Below are 19,617 nucleotides of genomic sequence, written 5' to 3' on the forward strand. Positions count from 1 at the left end.
AGGGGAAGGCACCCATTATTCAGTGTGGGAAAATATGTGAGAACTCCGTACCTGCTTCCCAAGATTCAAAGGGAGAGGAGTTAAAGGGAAATTATAGGAAGTCATTTCTCACCCTGGTCATGGAATGCAGCAGGGCCAACGCCTCCAGGAGGATCTCTGAATAGCTCACACAAACAAGCCTTGAAATGAAGAGCCTTCAGTCGGGCAGGGTGCTGGGACAAAGGTACCAACAGCCAGGCTGTGCTAAGGCCAATCCGGAGGGACCGCTCCTTGCCTTGAATCTCCACGTCAGGAGCCAGCCTGGACAGCTGAGCGCGTGAGGTCCGGATACAGTCTAGTCCTCTTCCTCACCGCCGGTCTGCAGAACTGAGGGCCCAGCCTGAGCTGAGAAGAGAGGGAAATCTTTGTGTTAAAGGAGAGATTTACAGTTTACATTTTTTTAATTTAGTTATTTTATTTATTTATTTTTGGCTGCGTTGGGTCTTCATTGCTGCACGTGGGCTTTAGTTGCAAAGTGCGGGGGCTACTCTTTGTTGCGGTGCATGGGCTTCTCACTGCAGTGGCTTCTCTTGTTGAGGAGCACGGGCTCTAGGCGCGTGGGCTTCAGTAGTTGTGGGTCGCGGGCTCTAGAGCGCAGGCTCAGTAGTTGAGACGTACGGACTTAGTTGCTCCGCGGCATGTGAGATCTTCCCGGACCAGGGATCGAACCCGTGTCCCCTGCATTGGCAGGCGGATTCTTAACCGCTGGGCCACCAGGGAAGCCCTACAGTTTACATTTTAAATGTAAATGTACTCATCTCATTCGACAAAATAAACAGTATAAAAAGATTATCAGTGAAAAATCTTACTCCCACCTCCGTTTCAATCACCTAATTCTTCATAAGAGGTAATTATTTTTATCAGTTTCCGAATGAGTTTCTTATGGCTACTGTAACAAATTACCACAAACTTGGTGGCTTAACAGAAACGTATTCTCAAACTTCTGGAGGCCAGAAGTCTGAATTTAGTGTCACCGAGGAGAAATGAAGGTGTCAGCAGGGCCGCACTCGCTGGAGACACTCTGGGGGAGACCCTGTTCCTTGCCTCCTCCAGCTTCTGATGGCTGCTGGCGTCCTTTGACTGCGGCTGCGCCACTCTATTCTCCGTCTCCATGGTCACACTGCCTTCTCTTTGGTGTCTGTAATCACTGTCTGCCTCTCCTGTGATGGCGTTTAAAGCCCACCTGCATAATCCAGGAAAATCTCCTTAACTGAATCGCATCTTCTGCCAAATAAGGTAATAGTCACACGTTCCAGAGATTACGAAGTGGCTCTATCTTTAGGGGCCATTATTTAGCCTACCAGTTTCTTATGCATCTCTCCAGATAGAAGCAAATGCAATCACACAGGAAAATATACTCACATTGTTTCATATTCTAACACAAAAAGTGATTTGCCATACACAGCTCTGTACCTTGCTTTACTGATGGAAAAATATATACTGAGATCTTTCCATATTACTGCATAGAGGGCATCCTCCATTTTGACAGGTGCACAGAATACCACTGAATGGATGTATGCAATTTCTTTACTTCCTTTCAGTTTTCACTGTTTTGCCGTTACAATGTCAAAGTAAATACGTACACACAGATACATACGTTTGCAAATATATTTTAGGATAAATTCCTAGAAGTAGGATTTGTCAAAGAGTATACACGTTTGTAATTTCGTTTAGATATCGCCAAATTGCCTGGTTAAGGGATATATCTGTTTGCACTCCCACCTTTAAAACATAAGAGTGCCAGTTTCTCCATGTCCTTGATGGCAGAAGGTACTGTCAACGAACATTTAAATTTGTGCCAATCCAATCAATGAAAACTGTTATCTCAGTAAACTGAATGATTTTTAAGAGTTGCAGAACATTTCATCACATGTATGAAACAAATTCTAAAACCATTTTTCCTACTGCTAGACATCTCATTTTTTTACTGTTTGAAATCAATGATCATCTCTGAGCATATATATCTTTTCCCACATACTGGATTGCTTCCTTATAATAAATTTCTAGCAGTGCCCATGCTCAAAGAGTTTGAGTATCTATTGTCTGTGATACATATTCTAAAGTGGCTTTGTAGAAAAGTTTTACCTGTTTTATTCTCACCAGTAGCATAGGAGGGGCAGATAGCAGAGCCTTCACTGCAATTATTTATAGGAATTGCTTACAAGTAAGCAATTACAAGTCTCGGGTTTCTGGACCCAATTTCAACGTGTGGGGGTGGTTTCCGCACACCTCCAACAAACAATTCTCTGGACACCAGCTGGTGCCTATCTACCCAGAGGCAGCATCAGATGCCGCAGGTTAAGGGTTCAGTCCTACAAGGCAGCCCGCCCTCCCACTTCACATGCCAGTCGCAAGCCCAAGTTATTATTACCTGTACTTCTTGACCAACCAGTTATATATCAGAGGTTCCCATGACCCCTCCTTGGGTTCCATCAATTTGCTAGAGCAACTCACAGAACTCAGGAGACCCATTTACTCCCTAGATTACCAATTTATTATAAAAGGATAGAACTCAGGAACAGCCAGATGAAGGAAATGCATAGGGCAAGGTGTGGTGAAAGAGCCCGGAGCTTCTTTGCCCTCTTCAGGCACCACCTTCCCCAAATTCCCGCATGTTCACCAACCTGCAAGCTCTCCAAACCCCGTCCTTTGGGGTTTTTATGGAGACTTCATTATATAGGCATGATTGATCAAATCATTGGCCATTGGCGACGGAACTCAATCTCCAGCACCCCCCCCACCCCGCCCCTCTCCCCCCTCCCTTCCCCTGGGGGCAGGAGGGTGGGACTGAACATTCCAACCCTCTGAATCACAGGGCTGGCTCCACTGACAACCAGCCCCCAACCTTAAGTGCAGTCCAAAGGTCACCTCATTAACATAACAAAACACACCATTGTAACTCTCTTTACAGGAAATTCCAAGGGTTTTAGGAGCTCTGTGCCAGAAATGAGCATGAAGACCCAATACATTTGACCTTTGAACAATGCAGGGGTTAGGGGGGCTGACCCTCTTCAAAGTCAAAAATCAGAGTGTAACTTATAGTCAGCCCTCCATATCCCTGTTTCTGAATCCTTGGATTCAACCAAGCTCAGATCACGTAGTACAGTAGTATTTACCATTGAAAAAAATTCATGTATAAGTGGACCCTCAAGGTTCAAACCCGTGTTGTTCAAAGGTCAACTGTATATATATATATATATATGTCTTATTATATATCACAACATCACAAGAAGTTTTAACTCAGGGGTAATACTAATAATAACAATACTAAAATAACAATACAGACACTTATTGAGAGTTTACCATGTGCCAGATGTTCTAAACATTTTATATTCATCATGTCATTTATGATCCCTCATTTTACAGATGAAACTGAGCAGTCCGGCTTCTAGCCAAAAACCTATGCATGATTTCTCAGGCCCAACCATTGGCGATTACAAAGGCTTTACCTGGCAGGCGTCCTGATGCATATCTGCCTTCCTAGCCCAGGCACCTTCATTCAGAGGCCTCCTTCTTATCCTCTGGTGCCTCCCATGAAACCTCTTTATCGGGGGGAGAAGAGGAGATCCTTGAACACACTTTCCTCCGCTCGGACTCAGTCCTTTTCCACACCGAGTCCTTCCCCTCTCCCTCCCCCTGGCCCCCAGGTCCATGAAACTGCAGCAGCCTCTTGTATGGGGCTCCCTCAGCAGGGAGATGACCCCTCTGTCTGTGCTGATCCAACTCATCCTCCACCAATGGGCCCTTTCACGTGGGCCCATGCTCTCTCCGCTCTTGCTTATACTATCACAGTAGCTAAGTAAATGCTTGAGTGCTATTCAGTACTTTCATTTTGGCTGGCTGTCTTAATCAGCTACTTTGACACCTGGCAGCTCAGCTCTCTCCAGCTCAGCTGAGTTCCAGACAAAAACCAAGGCCCGTGGAGGTTAAGTAACTAGCCTAATGTTCCCAGCTACTAAGTGGTGGATCCCAGATTTGAATCCAGACTGTTTCCTAAAATAAGAATAACATGCATGATTAGCTGAGAGTAACTAAACCTACAATGAGCCATTCCATGCAGAGTTCACAAAATAGTAAACTTTACTATAAGACTTCATACTCACTGCAAATAATTCACAGGATTCTGGTATTGATTTTTGGTCTGAACCCTCCTGAAGCCAAGTGTGTGGTTGAGGGAAATGATTCTCCCAGTTTTACAAACTCTAGAAAATTCCCATTAATTATATTTCTAGGTTTGCTTCCCTCTAATGACTGCAAAATGTTGCTTGCTCTTTTTACCTGAATGATCTCCACAAATCTGAACCATGGTAGTTTTTCACTGTGAAAATGGGGATCACATGATATTTGGTGTTAACTTTATATCTGGGTATATTCTGTAGTTTCTAGACACCATGGAACCTGAAAAATTAGTCTATTCTTACTGTCTGCAGATTAATATCACTATGCTAGCCTGCTCTGGCTTAATGTTGGCATGTTATATCTTTGTCCCCCCTTTTACTATTCACCTTTCTGTATCTATTTAATGTATATCTCTTGTATGTAAGACAGACAAATCTAAAGTAAGAAATATACAAATAACACTAACAACTTGTAACTTTTACCTGGAATATTCAATCCACTTACATTAAATGTAATTACTGTTATCGTTGGATTTATATCTGCCATCTTACTATTTGTTTTCTATTTGGCCCATCTGGTTTATGTTCCCTTTTCCCTTTTCACTTGCCCTTTTCTTTTTAATTGAAGTATAGTTGATTTACAATCTTGTGCCACTGCCTTCTTTTTAATTAATAAAATTTTTACTACTCTTTCCTTAAGTTGTTGTTTTGGCAATATTTTTTTTATCAAGGTAAATTTACATAAAATAAGATACACAGACTTTAAAGGTATAGTTTGATGATTTTTAACAAATATATATTATACACTTATGTAACCAACACTCCAATCAAGACTTAGAACTTTCTATCACCCCAGAAAATTTCCATGCCCCTTTCCAGATAACATCTTCCCCAGTCATGGATTAATTCATTATTATTATTATTATATATTTTTAAATTTTTCGCTGCGTTGGGTCTTCGTTGTGGCGTGTGGGCTTCTCACTGTGGTGGATTCTCTTGTTGCGAAGCATGGGCTCTAGGCATGCAGGCTTCAGTAGTTGTGGTTCACAGGCTCTAGAGTGCAGGCTCAGTAGTTGTGGCACACGGGCTTAGTTGCTCTGTGGCATGTGGGATCTTCCTGGACCAGGGCTCCAACCCGTGTCCCCTGCACTGGCAGGAGGATTCCTAACCACTGTGCCACCAGGGAAGTCCCTGGATTAATTTTATCTGTTTTAGAACTTCATATAAATGAAATCATGAAGTATTTGCTTGTTTTTGTTCCATACAACATTGTTTATGAGATTAATCCATGTCATTGTTCTTTTTTATTTCTGAGTAGTATTCCATAGTAGGGATATTATACAATTTGTTTACCTGTTTTCCTATTGAAGGACATGTGAGTTCTTTCCTTCAGCGGTTATTAAAATAAAGCCACATAGGGCTTCCCTGGTGGCGCAGTGGTTGAGAGTCTGCCTGCCGATGCAGGGGACACGGGTTCATGCCCCGCTCCGGGAAGGTCCCAAATAACGCGGAGTGGCTAGGCCCATGAGCCATAACTACTGAGCCTGCGCGTCTGGAGCCTGTGCTCCACAATGGGAGAGGCCGTGACAGTGAGAGGCCCGCACACCTCGATGAAGAGGGGCCCCCACTCACCGCAACTGGAGAAAGGCAGTTGTGGGATCTTCCCAGACCAGGGCTCGAACCCATGTCCCCTGCATTGGCAGGCAGATTCTTAACCACTGCGCCACCAGGGAAGCCCCTGACTGGTAAGTTTTATACTTTCATATGATTTCATGTTACTACTTAGCACTCTTTCTTTTCAACTTGAAGAATTTCCTTTAGCTTTCTTGTAAAGGATGTCTAGTTGTGATGAACTCCTTCAGCTTTTGTTTGCCTAGGAGTGTAATTCTCTCTCCTTCATTCCTGAATTTCAACTTTGCTGGGCAAAGTATTCTCGGCTGGCATTTTTTTTTTCTTTTAGCTATTTGAATATATCATCCCACTCTCTCCTGGCCTGCAAGATTTCTGCTCATAAATCTACTTATGTTGGGGAGTGGGAGTGGGGATGTGGTTTCTCTTGTATGTAATGAGCTTATTTCCTCTTGCTGATCTTCCTTTCTCTAGAAAGATGCTCTGTCTTTGATTTTCAGTTTTATTACAGTGTGTCTCAGTGAAATCTTAGTTGGGTTGAACCTGATTGAGGACTTTTGACCTTTATGTACCTGGACATCCATATCTTTCCCCAGATTTGGGAGGCTTTTGGCCATTATTTCTTTAAATAAGCATTCTGTTCCTTTCTCTCTTTTCCTTCTATGATTTCTATAATGTGAATATCATTTGGCTTGATGTTGTCCTGTAGGCTTTTTTCACTCCTTTTCATTCTTTTTTCTCCTCTGACTGGATAATTTCAAATGAACTGTCTTCTAATTCACTGATTCGCTCTTCTCTTGCCCAAGTCTGCTGTTGAAGCTCTCTATTGCATTTTTTTTTTTTTTTTTTTTTGGTACGCGGGCCCCTCACTGCTGTGGCCTCTCCCGTTGCGGAGCACAGGCTCTGGACGCGCAGGCTCAGCGGCCATGGCTCACGGGCCCAGCCGCTCCGCGGCATGTGGGACTTCCCGGACCGGGGCACGAACCCGTGTCCCCTGCATCGACAGGCGGACTCTCAACCACTGGGCCACCAGGGAAGCCCTCTATTGCATTTTTAAATTTCAGTCATTATATTCCTCAGCTCCAAAATGTGTTTGGTCTTTTTAACGTTTTCTCTGTTGAACTTCTCATTTTGTTCTTGCATCATTTTCTTGATTTTGTTAAATTGCCAATCTGTGTCCTCTTGTAGCTCTCTGAACTTTAGAACAGTTATTTTGGATTCTTTGCCAGGCAGTTTGTGGATCTCCATTTCTTTGGGATAAATTACTGGAAGTTTACTTATTCCTTTGGTGGTGTCATGTTTCCCCACGCATCATGATTTGTGTAACCTTGTGTTGTTATGTGTCTATGCATCTGAAGAAGGAGTCACCTCTTTCAGATTTTATGGACTGATTTTAGTAAGTAAAAAGCCTCACCTGTGAGTCAGGGCATGCTGGTGCATGCTGTGGCCCTTGGTCTAGTGGTGTGAGGTGCCAAGTGTGGGGGCATGTGGTGTCTCTGGGTCTGGTGGGTAAATAGTGTGTCATCGGCTCAGGCAACTGTTTATCACAATGTTGACAACTCCAGGATCCTTTGTGGTGAGAGCTGCAGGGTGTCTGCTGGCTGCAATGGATGTTGGGGTCCTTAGTGATGCCTCCAGGTCCAGAGGTGAGGGTGTGGGACTGGTAACAGTTCTGGCCAGAGCTGGTGGTGTGCATGTTTGACTATGGGAACTGGCTGTAGGTGCCTTTGTGGGGGCAGAGGCCAGCTGCGGGTACACATGCAGTGATAAGGGCCAATGTCAGGCGCTGGGGCCATCAGTGGACACACAAGTATCTGCAGGGTTCCAGGCTATATAATATGCCCTTGTGTGGCTGCAGGGGCTAACTGCAGGTACATGCATGGCAGTAAGGTCCAGTGAAAGGATGCAGGGCCAGCTCCAGGCATACAAGGAGCTGTGGTGCCTGGGCTTTGGCATGCACTCATGCATCTACTGGGGCTAGCTGCAGGTATGCACATGGTGGTAATGCATGGACCTAAGCTGGCATTATGCACCCACACAGTCACAAAGACCGTGGCTAGTTGCCAGTGCAGATCCCGGGTCCTGTGCATCCTGCAGCAAGGTCACCAGGAGAAGGTAGAGGAAAACAGGAAGGGACTGGCAGCTGCTGTCTGCAAATGCAAAATCCTGTGGGGCCCTCAGTAACAGACGCTGTAGAGGGTCCACAGTGGCTGTGCTGCTATTGGTTTCCTCAACATCAAAAGCTGTTGGGATCATCTGTGGAGAGGTCTGCTGAGGTCTGTGATGAGGTCCTCAATGATGAAAGCTGCAGGGGTTCTGCAGCATCCTGAAGGCTGTCGTGGTCCTCAGTGGCAAAGGCTACTGGGGTCCTCTGCAGAGCAGGCCACTGGGAACCACGTTCACTCCCACTACATGGCTGATACTGGTAGCCCCTGCCCTTCTTCATTGTTCCCAGCCATCTCTAGATGTCGCAGCTATGCCAGTCTCTGGGTAGGATGAAATCAAGCAAGTCTTTTGTGCAGTGCCCCGAAAGCCTGGGTGAGCTGATCACTCATTCCTTTCTCCTTTTCCCAGCAAAGGGAACTATTTTGGACCAGGGAGCTCCCTCTTGGCACTGAGCCGTCTTGACTTGGCACTGGGATGATGCAGGCAAGATGAAACTGCTCTTCCTACTCTTGTTTTATACAGTTATTCTCAGGTTTGTGGGCCACTGTGTTGCTGAAGCTTCTCAAGTGGACTCTTGAGCACTCCCAGAGCCATTTTCTTTGTCGATTTGCTAATTGTAGTTCTTTGTAGGGAGACAGAGGCTTGGGTGTCCTGCTGCAATCTTGGCAATGCCACTCTTCTGTTGCCATGCATTTTAATTGTACATATAATTTAAACTCAAGACATGACAATTACTGTTTTGTACAATATTTATTCATATATATTTACAATTTATCTTTTAATACATACATTCTTCATTCCCTCCTGCAATTTTCATGTTTCCATATGGCATAATTTTGTTCCTGCCTGGAGAAATCCCTTTAATATTTCTTTTAGAGCAGGCCTGCTGGCAATGAAATCCTTTAGTCTTTGTCTGAAATTTTATGTATTTTATCTTCATTTTTGAAGCATATTTTTGCTATACCTAGAATTCTAGGCTGTTATTTTCTATAAGCAGTTTTTTTAAAAAACATCTTTATTAGAGTATAATTGCTTCACAATGGTATGTCAGTTTCTGCTTTATAATAAAGTGAATCAGTTATACATATACATATGTTCCCATATCTCTTCCCTCTTGCATCTCCCTCCTTCCCAGCCTCCCTATCCCACCCCTCCAGGCGGTCACAAAGCATCGAGCTGATCTCCCTGTGCTGTGCGGCTGCTTCCCACTAGCTATCTGTTTCACATTTGGTAGTGTATATATACCCATGCCTCTCCCTCACTTTGTCACAGCTTACCCTTCCCTCTCCCCATATCCTCAAGTCCATTCCCTAGTAGGTCTGCATCTTTATTCCCGTCTTGCCCCTAGGTTCTTCTGACCATTTTTTTTTTTAGATTCCATATATATGTGTTAGCATACAGTATTTGTTTTTCTTTCTGGCTTACTTCACTCTGTATGACAGTCTCTAGGTCCATCCACCTCACTACAAATAACTCAGTTTCGTTCCTTTTTATGGCTGAATAATATTCCATTGTATATATGTGCCACGTCTTCTTTATCAATTTATCCGATGATGGACACTTAGGTTGTTTCCACGTCCTGGCTATTGTAAATAGAGCTGCAATGAACATTGTGGTACATGACTCTTTTTGAATTATGGTTTTCTCAGGGTATATGCCCAGTAGTGGGATTGCTGGGTTGTATGGTAGTTCTATTTGTAGTTTTTTAAGGAACCTCCATACTGTTCTCCATAGTGGCTGTATCAATTTACATTCCCACCAACAGTTCTATAAGCAGTTTAAAGGTGAAATTCCCTTGCTTTCTGGGTGTCAGTTGTTTCTGATAGGACATTGACTGTTGGTTTATACTCTTGTTCTTTTGAGGGCCCTTCTTCTCTAACGCCTTTTAAGATGTTCTAACTGACTTTATCAGCTGTTTGTCCAGATGCACATAAGTGCAGTTTCCTACTTGCTTCTTGAGCCCCTGGGTTGATGTCTTTCACCAGTTTTGAACAAATTCTCAACTATTATCTCTTCAAATATTGTTTTTGCCCCATTCTCTTTCTTCTTTTCCTCCAGAATTTTGATTACATGAATGTTAAACCATTTGAGTATGTATTACATGTCTCTTATACTCTTTTTTCCACCCTTTCTTTCTCTGCTTCAGTTTGAGCATTTTTTATTGACCCATATCCCAGTTCACTAATCCTACATTTTGCTGTGTCCCCTCTGCTGCCAAATTCATACATTGTGTTTTAACTTTTAGATATTGCCTTTTAAAAAAAATTTTTTTGGCCATGCGGCATGTGGGAACTTAGTTCCCTGACCAAGGATTGAACTTGCACCTGCTGCAGGGGAAACACAGTCTTAACCACTGGACCACCAGGGAAGTCCCTAGATACTGCCTTTTTCAGTTCTAAACTTTCTATTTGATTGTGTTTTTTTTTAATAAAGTGAATGGTGTGGTTTTTTTATTTATTTTATTTTTGGCTGCATTGGGTCTTTGTTGCTGTGCGCGGGCTTTCTCTAATTGCAGTGAGCAGATGCTACTCTGTTGCAGTGTGTGGGCTTCTCATTGTGGTGGCTTCTCTTGCTGAGGAGCATGGGCTCTAGGTCCATGGGCTCAGTAGTTGTGGCTCATGGACTCTAGAGCACAGGCTCAGTAGTTGTGGCTCGTGGGCTCTAGAGCGCAGGCTCAGTAGTTGTGGCTCACGGGCTTAGTTGCTCCACGGCTTGTGGGAACTTCCTGGACCAGGGCTCAAACCCGTGTCCCCTGCATTGTCAGGCCGATTCTTAAGCACTGCACCACCAGGGAAGCCCTGATTATTGTTTAAACATTCCAAGTGTTTTAAATTTTCTATTCTTTTCATCTATTTTGTCCTTTTCCTCTATTTAGAATATATTATATAACATATTTGGGTTATCAGCTGACTTCAGTATCAGCAACATCTATGGATCTGCATCTATTTTTTTTCCCTCTTAATTGCCAGTCTGACCTTTTTACACATCTAGAAATGTGACTGTGTGCCAGGTAGTATGTATAGAAGAACCATAGAAGTTTCACAGAAAAGAGGGTTTCCCTTTTATTTCATTAGGCTGTTAAGGTGAGTAGCTAATAAACTCTATCCAGTCAGAAATTGAGCTTGATCAGGAATATACTGTAAGTTTAGTAAGACTCTACCTCCTTCTGGTATGTTCCTGTTCGTAGATTGTGGAAATACAGATCTCCTCGCCCCTAGAAGCTAACAGACAGTTCTGACCTTCAGAGGTTTTCAGCCTCCTTTAGCCTCCTACTTCACGCAGCTTTAAAACTTGGCAAACGCCTTTAAGAGAAAACTCACTGTGTTTGAAGAAGAGCTCCTCTCTCGCAGCACTGTGCAACTGAAAGGTACCTCAGTCTGTCTTTTAGAAGTTTCTGTGCTAGCTCCACCATTTCCTGTACAGCTACAGAACAATGAAAATATCCCAAGGTGAAAACTGTGTGCATTTAGGGTCCCTTAATATTTCAATTTGTCACCACAGTACTATGCAACTGCTAAAAGGCTTCTGACTTCTCTGTCCTCAAGCAGAAGCCCTTTGCCTGGAACAAGCCTGATCTACATCCTGCCCCCAAATAAACAAAGGGCTGGCAATTATCAAATCACTTTGTAACAATTTTCCCTTTTCTGTAAGTTCAGTTCATCCAGTCCTTTGTTTCCACAGCTGTCTGAACCCCTTAAAATGTGATTTTCGTAGTGTATCCAATTTTGTCTAGTGGGAGAGTGGGCCTGTGGCAACACATTTCATTTCACTCCTACATGAAAGTCCAGGGTTTTTGGTTTTGTCACTAAGGGTATTTGTTATTTGCAGTTACACTTTGAATTTTATGTACAAAATTTCTTACCAGTCTGAACGTTCTTTACAGCATGCATTTCGAGGTTTAGGCTTGCTGAAACCACATATACATCCAAACAGTTTACCAATATCACAGAGCTGAAAGCTGTTAAAGTCGGTTTTATTGATGCAGATTCTTTTTGCTTTTGTGAAGTTGCACATGTTGTTAAATCTTTATTTGCATCTCCTTTTCCATTAGTTTTTTTCTTTGCCCTTTTTTTCTACTGACATTTTCCCTTTACCATTTTCAAGACATTTTCTCTGTATTGCAGATACTAGTCCTTATTTTGAGCTATGTCACAAATAACGTTTTCCCCATATTATCTTGTCTTTTGACTTTATTTTTTAATAACGATGTTTTGATTTTTTCTTTCTATGTGACTGTATTTTATGGCTTCTGGAATTTGTGAAATATATTGGTAAGTCTTTCCCACTCTAAGTTAACATGGAAGTTATTGCTTATTTTCATCTTTTTGTTTGTTACCTTTTTTTATACTTGAAACTTTGATCCTGGTAATGGGCACATTCTCCCTTGTCTTCCCCAGATGGCTATTTGGATTCCCTAAGACCATTCTTTACTCAATGAAGTGGAATGCTGTCATTATAATGTACAAATTCTCATATGCATTTCGTTCTATTTATGAACTTTCTATTCTGTTCTATTCTGGTGTGTGTCTATGTGTGCACTAGAAACACACTTTTACTTATTGATATTTTACTACATATCTTAATATCCAGTAGGGTGACTCTCCACTTGCCACCATGCTTTCCTTTTCAGAGTTTTCATGACCTTTCTGGCTTGCAGATTTTTCCACAAGAACTTTAGAATCAAGATGACTTGTTCCAAAGAAAATCTATTGGTATTTTTATTGGCATTGGGTTATATCCATAAACAAACATAGAGAGAACTGACAACTTAATGACACTGAGTTTATACCTTAAAATAATGTGTTACTATTTATGTTTTCTTTTTGGAGGGGAGGATCCTTTAGTAGTATTTAAATGTTTTCTTCATTCACGTCTTGCACATTTCTTGTTATGGGCATTTTTTTGTTGTTACTGTAATTATGCTGTATCTGCTTTCTTATATAGTCTCATTTCACAGATAACAGATTGAAATGAACTTTTCAATACTTGAAAATGGGATTGCTCTTCAGTACCCAGAAGGAGCAGAGAAGCTATAGGGATGTGTGAGAAACACTGTCTGAGAGTAGGGAAAGAAGACTGCCTTCACTGAGTTCAGTCCATTTAATAAAAAACTGTTTTCATAAAATGGAATAGATTCATTGAAGGAGTTCAAACTACTCTTTTCCCTAAATTTTATCATTAACCCAAAATAAAAACCTGGGAGTATTCCTTGACTACTCCCACTTGGTCTGCTGACCATCTATCCATGGTTTTTATTCTGATGGTGAACATCAGAATTATACTTGTAGCTTTTAAAAAAGCATACAGCCAGGTTCTACCCTTGACCATTCTGATTCAGGTCTAGGGCAAGTCTAGGCATGTGTGTGTGTGTTTATACACACGACTCCAGTGATTGTGATTCCCCACCTTTTAGGAATCATTAAAAAATCAAAAACTAAGTCCTGTTGACCATACATCCTAAATATCTCTGCAATATACTTCTTCATTTTTACCTTTGCCAATTTAAACCAATACTTCATCATCTCGTGCCTAGACAACTCTAGCAATCTCCTTGTTGCTATTTTTAAATCTACTCTTTGTCCCCTACAATCCAGCCTCCAAACAGCTAACAAGGCTATACATGTAAAATAAAAATCAGGCTGTGCCACATGCCAACATAAATTCCTTCAAAACTTCCCGTCTACGATTCCTAAACACTGATCCACTGACGAGTGCCAGTCCCTAAGTTTCCACTGGTGTGTTGCACAATGAGACTGAGAAAAAATAAACATGGTGATTTTTTTATGAAACCAAATTTATTCAGTTTAAATTATCTGCATTCTATGCTTATATATTTAGCACCAATATATTATGTTTTATAAAATGATGGTGGCATGGGTGCCATCTCTTAACATGAATTTTACGTGGTAAAACAGAAAGATGTCAAATCTATGCTGGTCTCAATTTTTTAAATTACACGTGCTCACATGATCAAAGTCTGGGAACCACGGATGGAAGAATTAAGTACAAGCTTCCTAATGTGATCTGTGATATGGAAATCCCCTAGTACCACACAAACACACCAAGGTTGGCTCTTTACTTGAATTTGTTAAAACTACATTTCATTCATTAACATTTTCTTTTTAAAAAATTTACACTAATATTAGTTAATTACCAGTTATGTGCAAAGTACTATGCCAGATGGGATAAAAAGGTGATCAAGACAGAAAATGGGCCCTGCCCATAAGGAAGTTAAGCGTATTGGGGGTTTTAAATTTTGGAGTCAACAGCCCTGATTTCAAACTGGAGTTAACTATAGTACCTGCCTATAATTAGTTAGCTATTAAATTACAATTATAGTACCTGGAAAGAAGTACAGTGTACTACAAAACTACATACCAGGGGAACTTGGCCTGGTCCTCGAAGGTCAGAGGTTTCCATAAGGAAATGAATTAAGAACTGAGATCTGAAGGATGAATGGGCATGAAACTAGGTGAATGAAGAGCAGGAATGAAGAGAGAGCAGCACAGATAATGGGAAGAGCATGTGCAGAATATGAGGTGGGAAGCACAAGGCTGTGCTTGAAGAACTGATGGGCTATCGGTGACTAGAGCCCACGGGGACAGGAGCAGAATCCTAGCTAGGCTCGTGAGGAAGACTAGGTGACACCGGACCTCACATGTCACATATGGATTCTGGTCTTTATTCTAAAAGTAATGGGAAGTCGCTGAAGGAACACTGAAACAATGGAAAGATGATGACAGAATCTTATATTGGATTGGCCAAAAAGGGTCGTTCGGGTTTTCCTGTAACATCTTATGGAAAAACCCGAATGAACTTTTGGGCCAACCCAATACTTTAACACTAACAACCAACGGCTTAACAGTCCTATGCAAACATCATGCTGTTGTACTTTTCACTGCCTTTATAATAACCTACCCTCCTTCCTCCAATACACTCTTGATTTTTTAATATTTAAAACTAACGTAATGGATAAGTGTTGTATTAGTTTCCTAGGGCTGCTGAAACGAAATGCCACAAACTCAGTGGTTTAAAACAACAGAAATCTGTTTCACAGTTCTGGACGTTAGAAGTCGGAAATCGAGGTGTAGGCAGCGTCATGCTCCCTCTGAAATCTGTAGGGGAATCCTTCCTTGCGCCCTCCTAGTTTCTGGTGGCTTGCTGGTAACCTGTGGCATTCCTCAGCTTGTAGCTATGTAACTCCAATCTCTGCCTACATTGTCACACTGCATTCTCCCTGTCTCTGTCTTCACATCTTCCTATAAGGACACCAGTCATACTGGAGTAGGGGCCCACCCTACTCCCGTATGACCTCATCTCAACTGATCACATCTGTAACAACTCTATTTCCAAACTAAGTCACATTCTGAGGTACTAAGGATTAGGACCTCAATGTACCTTGGGGCGGATGGGGGGAGGACACAATTCAACCCATAACAAATACCTACGTAAAAACATTTAGGTAGTAGTAAACAGGAAGCAGTGAGGTCTCCCTCTCATAACCCAGGCCTAAGCCAATCACTACAGGATATTCAATGACCATAGACCATTTCAGGACTGAATGTGGGTAGTAAGACATGAGGGGGAGATGTTCCTCACTCTTCTGTAAGCTTTCTCCCTCTGGACAGAGTGGTGTGTAGACGTGTACACCTTAATATCCCGCTGAGCTGCCTAATTAAACCATCTCAAGCTTGCACACCTCCCACCAGTTACAATAACCATGACATCTCCTTCGCTGGTAAGTTTGTTTTGAGTTGGATGTTCCTTTAATATAAGTCCTAATGGATAAAGGGTGTCATCTGGCAATGTACAATCATTATCTTTCCATTGTTTCAGTATTCGGAGTAATTCTTCATGGTTACGAATTAAAGAAAAGACATCTTTCCACAGTGATTATGGACATAAGATATGGAAGATAACCTAAAGTGGGAAATGTCAAAGAAGAAAATAAGATTAAGCTTATGTATTCCTTGGTTTTCCTTTCATCACCAAAGATGTTGGGATAATGCAGGGCAATATACTTTTGGGTAGGATTTATATCAATGGAAGCACAATGCCAGCAGAGATGGATGACCTTGTAGTTAGCCATCCAGAAAACACATCAGACTGTGAGGATTTTATGGAATGACAACAAGATGATATTTGGAAACTTGAATTTTCCCCAACACAAAAGTCTTGACTTTGACAATACCATGAAGTTGCTTATCACCTTGCCTTTCAGAGTATGGCCCATGAACCAGAAGCATCAATATCACCTGTGAGCTTGTTAGACATGCAGTCTCAGGTCCCACTCTAGACCTGCTAAATCAGAATGTAGAGTTGAACAAGATCCTCAGGTGATTTGTATATACATGAAAGCTTGGGAAATAACGGCATTATTACACTGTGAACAGAAAGATGGCAAAGAGAAGTCTGTGAAGACATGTCCCCTGAAATGGTCAAGCTGACCTGCTGCTTGTCGTAATGCACTGGCTCTAGCTATACATCAGAATAACTGCAGAAGCTATTAAACTGATGCTAAGGCCCAAGGCAGAACCTAGACCAACTGGATCAGAATCTTTGGGGTGAGGCTTAGGATCAGCAAAGCCCTTTAAGAAGTTCTCAAGTAATTCTTATCAAAAACCATGGCTGAGAATTATTAGCGTAAAGCAAGGGCTAGGGAGAGGAGGACTGAGAATTCATGTTTAATGAATATAGAGTTTTGGTTTCACAAGATGAAAAAGTTCTAGAGATCTATTGCACAACAGTGTGAATATACTTAACACTACTGAACTGTACACTTAAAAATGATTAAGATGTAAATTTAATACTATGTGTTTACCAGAATAGGCAAAATCATTCAGATAATCAATTTTAAATTATTTGCTTTACTATACACAGATATGTTATTTGAATTTTTAGAATAAATTTGGTTTTCTAAAAGGGTTTTGAATGTATAGTATGGGTTCACCAATACAGTAATACATACAGTATGGGTTCACCAATACAATTTTTCGATCAATAAATATTTCAAAATTGCATGATTTAAATGCTTTAGACCCCTTTTTACTGTCCCAAGTGCTCTGGTTTGAACTTCTTTCTTTGTGTATACGTATCTCTCTGGGCCTTTCTTCATGGGGCAGCAACAGGTCTGGTGGAGGCTCCCTGAATCATCAGGCAAAATTCCAGTATATTATAATACCACTTTAATCCACAACCACCCCAACATGAATATCCTTAGAGTTTATCAGATCCCCGAAGAGTCCTGTCATGCAAAATTAAGAACTCTTGCTTTCAGATGGTGTCCCTACTGGGTACAGTGCCCCATAAGGGTATTCCTATGAGACCCCAGGAATACTTTTATGAATTAGTATAGCATATAGTTCTGTGCCACTGTCTCTCCCATTAAGACTGCAAGCTTTCTGAAAGCTGTGGAGAGTCATATTTATCTTTAGATCTCTAGCACCTACTTATATATTTGGGCATGACAACGTATTCAATGGAACATCAATAAACACATGACTGGATGAAAGATCTACATATCCTCTTCCACTTCATACACTACTGATATTTTGAAAGAGACAAAATGTTTTCTATAGGCACATCATTTGGAAGGATTAGAGCACACACAGGATGAAAAAAGAAAACAGAATTCCACTCCTTTTCTTCTCAAGTAATGTACTCATGTGGAATAAAGACGTAGTTTTCTAAAAGGGCTAACTTTTCCTGGAATTCCAAGCTCTACTGCACTGACTCCCAGCCAATGACAAACACTTCAGAGAATCTCAAGACTTCCTAGAGACGTCTCAAAGAGAAGTTACTTAAGGGTTATTTAAAGAACTAACAATTTCATTTAAGAAACCCCAAAATATAAATGAGCAATGGTAAATGCAATAATTCTGGAGAGTGATAGTTCTAACAAAGATAACTGAAAGGTAATAAGAAAGAGAGACTCAGGTATTTAGATATAGTTGGAAGCAGTAGTCAAGAGATAAAACTCAGCTGGGACCAGCAATCACCTCTAAGAGCTCACTCATTATAGGATTTAAGATAACATGGTGCACAGCAAAGGAAACCATAACAAAATGAAAAGACAACCTACTGAATGGAAGAAAATATTTGCAAATGATATGATCAATAAGGGATTAATATCCAAAATATATAAACAGCTCATACAACTCAATATCAAAAAAACAAACAACCTGGTTAAAAAAAATTAGGCAGAAAACGTGTATAGACATTTCTCCAAAGAGGACATGCAGACGGCCAACAAGCACATGAAAAGATGCTCAACATCGCTGATCATCAGGAAAATGCAAATCAAAACCACAATGAGATTTCACCTCACATGTGTCAGAATGACTACCATCAAAAAGAACACAAATAACAAATGTTGGTGAGGATGTGAAGAAAAGAGAACCCTAGTACACCGTTGTTGAGAATGTAAATTGGTACAGCCATTGTGGAAAACATTATGGAGGTGTCTCAAAAAATTAAAAATAGAACTACCATATGACCCAGCAATTAAATTCCTGGGTATATATCCAAAAAAACCCAAAAACACTAATTCGAAAAGATACATGCACCATTATTCATAACAGCACTATTTATAATTGCCAAGATACGGAAGCAAACCAAGTGTCCATCAACAGATAAATGGATAAAGAGGATATGGGTGTGTGTGTGTGTGTGTGTGTGTGTGTGTGTATACATACACACAAAGGAACATTACTTGGCCATAAAAAAGAATGAAAATTTTTCCATTTGCAATAGCATGGATGGACTTGGAGGGCATTATTCTAAGTGAAGTAAGTCAGAGAAAGACAAATACTGTATGATATCACTTATATGTGGAATCCAAAATAATACAGCAAACTAGTAAATATAACAAAAAAGAAGCAGACTCACAGATATAGAGAACAAACTAGTGGTTACCAGTGGGGAGAGGAAGAGGGGGGAGGGACAATATAAGAGTAGGGAATTAAGAGGTACAAACTATTATGTATAAAACAAGCTACAAGGATATACTGTACAACACAGAGAATGTAACCAATACTGTATAACTATAAATGGAGTATAACCTTTAAAAATTGTGAATCACTACATTGTACACCCATAACCTACATAATACTGTACATTAACTATACTTCAATAAAAATATTAAAAAAAAATAACATGGCCCAGATCGTATAAATCTTTCTTTCGCCTTTTACTAAAAAAAAAGGCCCACATTTCCCAATATCTCAATATTAATAAACTTATACTTTTATTGAACTATACATTTTTTGTAAATTTTTAAAACAGTAAGTGCATTTTGTTAATATAAAACTGTCAGAAGACATGGCACTATATTATTACAAACTGACTTTATTACAAACTGACCTTTGCTCTTTCACCACGAAGAGCATAGTGGTGAAAAAGCAAAGGTCCTGGAGCTACACTGGATGTCAATCTTGGCTCTGTTCCTTACTATAGCTATATGACCCTGGGTGTAGTACTAAACCTGTGTGGGTCTCAGTTTCTTGATTTGTAAACAAGAGATAGTTAATAGAGCACAGCTTATAGCAGCATTGTCTAATAAAACTTTCTGAGACTAAGGAAATGTTCTATTCTGTACTGTCCAAATAGTAGCCACTAGCCACATGTAGCTATTGAGCATTTGAAATGTGGCTAATGCAAGTAAGAA

General features: G+C 40.9%; 1 protein-coding gene across 1 annotated transcript in view; it reads right to left on the reverse strand.

Moving 5' to 3' along the window:
* Positions 1-288: 288 nt before the first annotated feature.
* The window catches only part of FANCB (FA complementation group B), a 54,332-nt gene continuing 35,003 nt past the window's right edge, over positions 289-19,617 (reverse strand). The window contains exon 9 of the mRNA XM_029239963.1: positions 289-384. Within this exon, the coding sequence (XP_029095796.1) occupies positions 289-384 (96 nt within the window). The remainder of the gene's footprint in view (positions 385-19,617) is intronic.

This window comes from Monodon monoceros, unplaced genomic scaffold (genome assembly GCF_005190385.1).
Source record: "Monodon monoceros isolate NGI ecotype Baffin Bay Population unplaced genomic scaffold, NGI_Narwhal_1 Super_Scaffold_22, whole genome shotgun sequence".
NCBI lineage: Eukaryota > Metazoa > Chordata > Mammalia > Artiodactyla > Monodontidae > Monodon > Monodon monoceros.